At 37.1% G+C, this 10,457-nt stretch overlaps 1 protein-coding gene across 3 annotated transcripts in view; it reads right to left on the bottom strand.

The window, feature by feature from the left end:
* Positions 1-10,457, bottom strand: part of ERICH2 (glutamate rich 2) — a 25,098-nt gene that overhangs the window by 5,060 nt on the left and 9,581 nt on the right. For all 3 annotated transcript variants that reach the window (XM_023507544.1, XM_023507545.1, XM_023507546.1), the window contains one exon: positions 4,006-4,063. In XM_023507544.1, coding sequence (XP_023363312.1) covers positions 4,006-4,063 — 58 coding nt within the window. The remainder of the gene's footprint in view (positions 1-4,005; positions 4,064-10,457) is intronic.

The raw sequence follows: 10,457 nt of genomic DNA, 5'->3' as shown, positions 1-10,457 counted from the left end.
CGGGTCCGGGCTGGGGATTCGAACCCACCACCTTAGGTGTACGTGGCTGGTGCCTTAGCCAGTTGAGCTATAGGCGCCGAGCCACCAAGGACAGTTTTGAACAAAATATTTTATTCAATGGCTCGATAGGTCAAAAGCAATTGAAAGGATTAAAGAAGGCAAATTTGACTCTATAGGTCAAAAGCAATTGAAAGGATGCAAATTATTCACCTCAGATATAAAATAGGTAGTGTTAAAATATTTAAGAAGCCCATTAAAAAATTAGCCAATAATTTAAGAAATCCTCTATCCATAGTGGGGACTCCCTGTCCCCACTCTCTGTCAAGCAAGGGTAGACCCTCAAATCCCTGTACTACATTTTCTTTTTTTTAAAAAATTTCAGATTGATAGGAGGGTACAAATGTTTAGCTTACATTGTTTTTATTTCTAAGATAAAGTTCAAGTTGTATTTGAGCCCTTCACCCAAAGCGTGCTGAACACCCTCACATTGTGCACATTAGGTGAGATCCCTCCAATTGCCCTCCCTCCTATCTCCTTCCTTCCCTCTCCCTCTCCCTAGACTATACTTGTGTTTTTTCTTTCCTATGGGCATACAGTTGTTTGTATATTGGTTTCATATTAGAATGGAGTACATTGGATACTCTTTTCCATTCTTGTGATACTTCACTAAGAAGAATGTGTTTCACCTTCATCCAGGTAAATTCAAAAGATGTAAAGTCTCTGTCTTTTCTTACGGCTAAATGGTACCCCATGGTATATATATACCACAATTTGTTAATCCATTCATGGATTCAGGGGCACTTAGGTTGCTTCCACAACCTGGCAACTGTGAATTGAGCTGCAATAAACATTCTAGTGCGAATGTCCTTATGGCAAAATGATTTTTTTTTTCTTCTGGGTAGATACCTAGTAATGGAATTGTAGGATCAAAGGGAAGGTCCACTTTTAGTTCTTTGATAATTCTCCATACTTCTTTCCAAGGAGATTGTATTAGTTTTCAATCCCAGCAGCAGTGGAAAAGTGTTCCCTTCTCTTCACATTTGCGCCAGCATCTACAGATTTGGGATTTTATGATGTGGGCTCATCTCATGGGTGTTAGGTAATATCTCAGAGTGGTTTTGATTTGCATTTCTCTGATGATTAGAAATGATGAGCATTGTTTCATGTGTTTGTTGGCCATTTGTCTGTCGTCTACAGAGAAGTTTCTGGTCAAGTCTCTTGCCCACTTATAAATGGCGTTGTTTGCTTTTTTCCCTGTTAAGTTGAGTTCTCAATTCTAATTATCAGTCCTTTGTCAGACTAGTAGCATACAAAAATCTTCTCCCATTCTGAAGTCTGTCTGTTTGCTTTAGCCGTGGTACCCTTAGCTGTGCAAAAGCTTTTTTGCTTGATCATGTCCCATTTATTTATTTTTTCCCAGGCGAATATGTCAAGGGTTTCCCCCATACTTTCTTCTATAATTTTTATTGTTTCATGTCTTAAATTTAAATCTTTTATCCAAAGAGAGTCAATTTTTGTTAGTGGTGAGAGGTGCCAGTCCAATTTTAAGCATCTATATGTGGCTAACCAATTCTCCCAGAACCATTTATTAAATAGGGATTCTTTTCCCCAGTGCACCCTTTGGTTTGGTTTATCAAAGAACAGACGAGAACATGTGACTGAGTTCATCTCTAGGTTCACTATTCTATTCCATAAATCTATATCTCTGTTTTGTCCTGTGCTACATTTTCACTTTTAGGACTTTACCTTAAGACTTAATAAGTCCAATATTCAAATAGTGACTAATTATCATATAAATTGTATTTAATTGTGACCAAAGTACATTACTCAAACATTAATTTTTAATTCAACATGTTGTATGTTGTTTATCATATTGCATCCTCATTTATAAGTGAAATATGTTTGTAATTTCCCCTTTATAATAATATATTTTCTCCAATTCTAAAATCAGGTGTATCCAGATTAAGTAGAATGATTTTGAAGTATTTCTTTTCCTATTGTCTATAAGATTTGGCATGATCTGTTTTTTTAAATTATCTTTTACTTTTATTTATAAATATTAGTTGTCTGTTTTTTTTAGACTTTGGAAAAAACAAAATAATAAGAAGAAGTTAACTGATCAAAGTATTCTATAATAGACATACTTCTATCTGACAATGTGAATGTTACTTTCTTTGCATTATTACTATTGTTATTGCTTAATACTTTGTTGCAGCAAATGTCTGATTTCTTTTCTGAATGTGTTTATTTTCATTCGTTCTTTATGAGGTTTTTGTTCTCAGTCCTTATGTTAAACATTGTTATTGTCATTAAATTTAGCCTTTTTAATTTTGTGAAGGCAAAAGTGGAAACCTAATATACACATGTGTAAGAAAAATAAATAAATAAAAGAAGTCCAATACTCATTAATAGTCTGAGATCTACTATTAATAAAGCTTAATTGTGGAGTTGCTATTTTCTCTCTATTTATTTATTTATTCATTTATTTATAAGACAGGGTCTTGCTATATTATCCAGGCTGGTCTTGAACTCCTGTCCTCAAGTGATCCTCCTGCTTCAGCCTTCTGAGGAGCTGAGATTATAGGTGTGAACCACTGTACCTGGCCTATTTTCTTCTTGAAAATATCTGTGATTACCATACTAGAGGAAAAGATGGGCTAAATAGTTGAAAAGATAGTTGATTTCAACAGAGAACTAGAATCTTTCTAAATCGTTAAATAGATATCCTAAAGTTGTAGAATACAATCTTTGACTCATTGAATAATTTTAACAGCAGATTGGACAGAGCAGAAGATAGGATAAAGAAACTCAAAAACATGGCAATGGAAAATATTCAAAATGAAGCATAGAAATAAAAGGAAATTTTACAAACAGAGATGCATATAAGATACCCATAGGCTACCATGAAAAAAAAATTCTAACTTTTAAGATTCTAGAAGAGAAAAGAAAGAAGAAGAATAGGACAGAAGTGGTATTTGAGAAGATAATGGCCAAGAAATTTTCAAAGCTGGTGAAAACATCAACCTGTCGGTTTCAGAAACTCAGTAAACCTCCTAAATGGTATAAATACAACAAAACCCACAACTATTCAGAACGCCAAATCAAATCACTAAAAACCAAAGATAGAAAGAAAAATAGATGGATCATATTATTCCTCTATTCAAAACCTCCAGTGGTTTCCCACTTTACTCAGGGAAAAAGAAAAGTCCTCAAGTTAAGAAAAGATCCTATGCAATCTGATAGCCCCCTGCCTGTAACCTGTCTGGCCTCACCTCCTATCACAGATTCCCCTGCTCATTCTGCTCCAGTCACACTATCTTCCTTGCTGTTCCTGCCAGGCACACTCCCATCACAGCCCATTGCTATTCATCTTGTCTGGTGTTCTCTACCTCCAGGTACCCACATAGCCAGTTTCTCAACGTCTTCAAGCTTTCACTCAAATCTTTCAGTGAGGCTTTCCGGGACCATCCTATTCAAAACTGCTTTGCCTTCTCCCAGGACCTTCTATACCCTCTTCTGTACTTAATTTTTCTCGTTAATGACACACTATTTATTATTATCTTCTAACACCAGACATAAATGTGGGAGGGTTATCTGTCCTGTTGAGTGTTATCTGTTCCACTGTCCTGGAACAGTGCCTAGCACATAAAGGCGCTCCAATATTTGTAGAATAAATGCAAGTTAGGTAAGTTTTAGCTGCTTATCACTTGATACTTCTTTGAAACTAAAGATATAAAGCTCCTGATCCATTATCATGAGGGTAAAGATTTTAACTTATTTTCCAGTAATAGTAATCAGGCTTTGTTAGTCTGCATTATTCTGCTAAAAGGTACTTTAGAAATCTAGTCTTTATACATGTACCAAATCAACCTAATTTTCCATCAAGAAATCACTGAGACACTATCAAGGAATTCACTAGATTTATAATCAAACCATCTCACATATTATAGAATTCATTTTAAGAAAAGAAGAAGATTGGAAAATGTGAAAGCATTGTGTACTTACTCATCTGACATAATTTTTTTGCCAGGTGGTAGTCTCCGCCCATCTCTGCTCTCAGGAACTGGAAAACAATAAATTCTTCAGATAGTCTCAGAAATCACATGCCAATTATAAACTCCCTAGAAAATCTTCCATTAATGATTATTTTGCTTTTAACATTTATATGTTTTGAATTTATAATCAATCAATTAATCAAAGATCTTTAGTGATTTCTCATAGCAAAGATAAGGATAAAAATAGCTCTGCTAGGCTGGGCTTGGTGGCTCAGGCCACCAAGTAATCCTAGCACTCTGGGAGGCCGAGACGGGTGGATTGCTTGAGCTCATGAGTTCGAGACCAGCCTGAGCAAAAGAGAGACCCTGTCTCTACTAAAAAATAGAAAATTTGAGGCAAGAGGATCACTTGAGCCCAAGAGTTGGAGGTTGCTGTGAGCCATAATGATGCTATGGCACTCTATCCAGGGCGACAGCTTGAGACTCTGTCTCAAAAAAAAAAAAAAGAAAAGAAAATAGTTTCCCCCACATGAACAGGGGAAACTTCTGTACATGAATGGTATACAGTGTTTTTTCCTGAACAACTTGAGAATACATGTGTTGATTCAACTGGCATAGACAGTGAAGATATGAATCGCTTTATTATATATTATAATACTCCTTTGGTTTAGATAAAAGTTTCATTTATAAACTAAGTACATAACTACATGACAGTACTTAGTTGAAAAAAATGTAGACTCAGTTTTTTCCAGTACTGCTCTTATGTATCAACCAGTTTTGCTTTACTATTTTTATTATTTTTTTGTTAAAAATAACATATTTTTTATGTTATTCTTTATGTAGGAAATTAAAAAGCTAAATAAATACATTCTGTTTCCAATTAAAAAGCACTTACCTTTCTATCATCTAGAGATGTTTATTTTTAATATCTTTTTTTTTTTTTTTTTAGAGACAGCCTCAAGCTGTCCCCCTGGGTGGAGTGCCCTGACATCACAGCTCACAGCAACCTCCAACTCCTGGGCTCAAGCGAGTCTCCTGCCTCAGCCTCCCAAGTAGCTGGGACCACAGGCGCCCACCACAATGCCTGGCTATTTTTTGGTTGCAGCCATCATTGTTGTTTGGCAGGCCTGGGCTGGATTCGAACCTGCCACCTTAGGTGTATGTGGCTGGTGTCTTAGCCACTTGAGCCACAGGTGCAGAGCCTATTTTTAATATCTTCATGTATATCCTTTCAGTATTTTTCCATAAAAACATATATTTATAAAAATTAGAATTATTTAATAACTTTAAAAAGCCCACAGATTGGTATTATTTCCCTCCCCACGGCATTTAAACTAATCTATTATTCGCTACTTAGGTAGCAGTCATAAAAACTAAAACCCGACATTTTGATAATAGTCTTCCTTGTGTGTGACATATTCTGAACCACATGCAGGCACATAAGTTACTGTGAGAGATGGGGACATTGAGTAATATAAAAGAGATATTTCTTACATGTTTCCAGATAAATAGCCAGGTACCATAAGAAGTAGTTCTCCACCAGTTTTCTCATTTCTCCCAGGTTTTTTTTTTCCCCCTACTATAAATGGATCTCTTCTAGAGATTTTTCTATAAATCATTAATTTCATCAAAATCCTCATTTATTCACATAGCTTTTTTGTTTTTTTAATTTTGAGGCAGTCTCACTTTGTTGCCCTAAGTAGTGTGCTGTGGCATCATAGCTCACAGCAACCTCAAACTCCTGGGGTCAAGTGATCCTCTTGCCTCAGCCTCCTGAGTAGCTGGGACTATAGGTGCCTGCCAAAAGGCCCAGCTATGTTTAGAGATGGCATCTTGCTCTTGCTCATGCCTGTAATCCTATCATCCTAGCAATCTGGGGAGGCAAAGGCTAGGGATGGCTTGAGCTTAGGAGTTCAAGACAAGCTTGAGCAAGAGCAGGACCCCATCTCTACAAAAAAATTAAAAATAAAAAAATGAAAGAAAAGAAAAATTAGCTGGGCATTGTGGCATGTGCTGAAGTCCAACATACTTGAGAAGCTAAGGCAGGAGGATCACTTGAAACCAAGAGTTTGAGGTTGCTGTGAGTTTGAGGCTAGGCTGATGCTTGGGCACTCTAGCTTGGGTAACAAGAATGAGATTCCATCAAAAAAGAAAAAAAAAAGATAAATTGGGAAATTTGAATTTGGGCATAATGTTATATATTACAAAATAACTGTTAATTTTCTTAGATGTGATAAGGATATAGTGTTACATTAAAGAATGAACTTAGGAGACCCAGGCTCAAGTATTTAGGGATGAAGTTTTATGAGGTCTGCAACTTAATCACTTTTAAATGTTTTAGTCACACATTTACATCAAGGCTGTATCTATGGCTCATCCATAAAAGGAGAGAGAGATAAAGCAAATGTAGCACAACGTTAACAAGGAGTGAATCTGGGTAAAGAGCCCACAGAGTTCATTGTTTAATCTTTCAAATTCTGTATTGGTTTGGAAAATTTCAAAATAACAACTTGGGAAGGAGGAATGCAGTGTGAAAACAAAAGATCTTATGCACAGGTACAGTATGAGACACGCAATCTTACGTGGTCCAAATTTTTACATGAAAATTGATTAATAGATTGCTTTTATAATTAAATGTTAAAAGAGAAAAGAAAGAAAATGAGCAAGTCCAGAGAGTTTGGTTATGGTAGATAAGGTCTTTGAATGCTCTATTATACACGAATGATTTCGGTGTCTGGTCAAGAGGAAGAGTGGTTAAGTGAAACCTTTCCAACACTGGGCATCAATTTTTGTTCTCTTAAAAGCACTCTATAATATTGAGGAAGTTTCAAAATTTCCTCTACATACTACTTTACTCTATGAAGCAAACAGAGTAAATAGGACTGATTTCCTTGTGTGATTCCATGACTAGCATTTGGATTAAATTACCTAAGAAGGAAAGTACATGAGCATTTTTCTTTCTGCTGAAAGTCTAATTGAGGCTTTTAGCCATAATGGAGTAATAGAGACCAGACTTACTCTCTTCTTTAAACAACCATAAAACTGGACAAATATATGAAACAATAGTTTTTGGATACCAGACCACAGATGTCATAGAACAGTGATATGTCTCTGAAAACAAAGTGGATCCTATAATTGCCTTAGCTTACTGCTTGAAGGCTGTTTCTAGATACCAGCTTGGGGAAGAGAAAAACAAGACAGAGACCAGTGATTTCTCTGAGTTGATATAGTTTGGACTGCAAAGAGGTCAAGTTGGCTATAGTCTTTAGTAGAGGAGATAGCTTCACAAAGATGAAGAGCTTTAGCAATCTGCAGAGGTATCTCTTTGAGCCTTTGGTTGGTACTGAGCTGCATATGAGTATGAAAAAACTGAGGCTGGAGAAAGAGTCACTAGAATGAGCAAGTGGAATAATCACCGGACTTTACACTGGCTTGAGAAGAGCTCGTGTTTCTACCAACCAGCATGGAAGACCCTCCAAACATGCAGGGCACTGGAAGAATTGTTACAAAGGTATTGCCTCAGGAGGGTCCCTGTACTATAAAGGCTGCCCTGGCCCCTCCCCTAACAAAGCCTCAAAGTAAGGATCAAAAAGAGAAACCTGCTTCCAAGTAATGTAACTGTGTCCTAGTGGGAAATCTAATGATGGTTAAAGAAAAACAACAAAAGTTTGTACCCCAGAACATAAAATTTATAATGCCCAGTATCCAGTAAAAATTTACCAGGTGCCAAGTGTGGCAGCATGTGCCTGTAGTCCCTACTTGGGAAGCTGAGCTGGGATAATCACATGAGCCCAGGAGCTTGAGGCTGCAGTGAGCTATGATCACAGCACTACACTTCTGCCTGGGCAGCACAATGAGACTCTGTCTCTAAAAGAAATAAATACCAGGCATGCAAAGAAGCAGGAAGATAACACACACAAACAGGAGTAAACTTAGTATCAATAGAAACTGAGCCAGAATAGCAGGCAAGCACGCTAGAACAGCTATTATAAATATGTGTGATAGCAGAAGTAAGCGTGAGGATGAGAGAAAGGATAGATACAAAAAAACTAAACAGAACTTCTATTTATTTATTTTTGGAGACAGGGTCTCACTCTGTTGCCTAGAATAGAGTACAGGTAAGATCAGACTAACTTAATGCAACCTCTTGCCTCCCAAATAGCTGGGACTATAGGCACATGTCACTGCACCTGGCTGATTTTTCTACTTTTTGTAGAGATTGCATCCTGAGCTTGCTGAGGCTGGTCCTGAACTTCTGACCTCAAGTGATCCTACTGCCTTGGCCTCCCAGAGTGCTAGGATTACAAATGTGAGCCACTGTGCCTGGCCTTAAACAGAATTTCTAGAGATGATAAATATAGCATCTGAAATGCAAAAAACATAACACAAGGTGAGATTAACAGCATATTATAATATCAAGGAAAAGAGCATCAACTTGAATACATACAAATTGAAATGATTTAAAATGAAATACAGAGAGAAAATAAACTTAAAAAAATAATTAAATGAAACGTCAGTGATCTGTAGGATAACACTAGGTGGTCTAACATCTATATAATTGTAGTTCAGATGAAGAGAGGGGAAGAACAGATATCAGGAAAAAAACAAAACAAAAAAACAAAGCCTTAATAATTGAATAATTTCCAAACCTGATGAAGATTATAAACTCACAGATCTATGAATCTCAATGAACAGAAGAAACGTGAGAAAAAGAATACCTAGGCACATCATACACATATCATACACCAAGGAAGAAGTTTTTAAAATACATATTATACAGAGTTAAATGGTGAAGAGAATAATAGCAGATACTTGTCTAAAACTATGCAAGCTACAAGACAATGGATCATCCTTTCAAAACACAGGAAAAACTTGGCAAACTAGATTTAAGGTGAGGGTGGACATGGTGGCTCATGCCTGTAATCCTAGCACTTTGGAAGGTTGAAGCAGAAGGACTGCTTGAAGTCAGGAGTCTGAGACCATCCTGAGCAACTGTCTCTATGAAAAAAACTTTAAAAATTAGCTAGCCACCATTAGCATTTGGTGGCATGCACCTATACAGCTATTCGGGAGGCTGAGGCAGGAGGATCACTTGAGCCCAGGTGTGAGGTTGCAGTGAGCTCTCAGCCTGCCACTGCTCTCCAGTCTGGGTAACAGAGTGAGATTCTGTCAAAAAAAGAAAAAAAAAAGAAAGAGATAAGGAAGAAGAAAAAGAAGAAGAAGAAGAAATGAAGACTTTTTAGACAAAAGCTGAATGAATTCATTGCCAGCAGAATTTCATTATAAGAAATACTAAAGGAAGGTTTTCAGGTAAAGGGAAAATGATATCAGGTAGAAATCTGGATCTACACAGAGCTATGAAGAACATCAGACATTGCTTACACACAGGTAAGTAAAAAGGACTTTCTTTTTTTTTGAGACAGAGTCTTATTGTGTTGCCCTCAGTAGAGTGCCGCAGCAACACAGCTCACAGCAACCTCAATCTCCTGGGCTTAGGTGATTCTCTTGCCTCAGCCTCCCAAGTAGCTGGGACTATAGGCACCCACCACAACATCTGGCTATTTTTTTGTTGAAGTTGTTTAGCTGGCCTGGGCTGAGTTTGAACCCACCACCCTCAGTGTATGTAGCTAGTGCCGTAACCACTGGGCTACAGGTGCCAAGCTGTAAAAAGGACATTTTAAAAGAGATTTTAAAATCTCTTTAAGAGATAATTGACTAAAACAAAAATAAGAATAATATATTTTGGGACTTATATGTAGAAGTATCAATAATACAAAGAATGGGAAGGAGAAATGAAAGTTTTATGATGAAGTATTTACAATACACACAAGGTTGTATAATAATGTTAAAGGTAGACTGTAGTGTCATGACAGGCGAGGTAAAATTGTTTTGTTCTCCATAGAATTACCAGTAAGCGTTTGTGTTGAGTGTGATGTTTCAGGCATCACTGCCTTTGCTTGTGCTGTTTCCTCTGCCAGAAATGCCTTCTCCGCTTGTTTACCCGATGAATTCCTACGCTGCCCTTTTCCTTTGAGTTTCTCAGATTCCATTCATGTCTCTTCCTCTACAAAAGCTTCTCTTATCTCTTGTTCCTCTTGCTTCTTTTCTCAATTAGTCACTTAACCCTCCCTGTTCCCAGAGAACTGCAGAAATACTTCTACTAGCATGGGTTGTATTTCTTGAAATTTGTTATGTGTGTCTCTATTCTCGAGGGCAAGGACATGTCTCTTATTTCTCTCTATATCCTCAACAACCAGCATGGTGCCCACTAAGTAGAAAATAGTTCTTAAAGCAGTCCTTACAGAGTTTTATATTGAAACTTTTCTTACTTCTGCCTCTGCCTTACTAGAATCATACAGTCTAGGATCTTTCTGCCTTACTAGAATATGATACATACGGTCTAGGACCTTTCTGCCTTACTAGAATATGATACATACGGTCTAGGACCTTTCTGCCTTACTA

The sequence above is a fragment of the Otolemur garnettii genome, unplaced genomic scaffold (genome assembly GCF_000181295.1).
Source record: "Otolemur garnettii isolate 467f Iridium unplaced genomic scaffold, OtoGar3 scaffold00187, whole genome shotgun sequence".
Taxonomy (NCBI): domain Eukaryota; kingdom Metazoa; phylum Chordata; class Mammalia; order Primates; family Galagidae; genus Otolemur; species Otolemur garnettii.
Note: the sequence above shows the minus strand (reverse complement) of the source record. Positions and strands in the feature narration are given on the sequence as shown.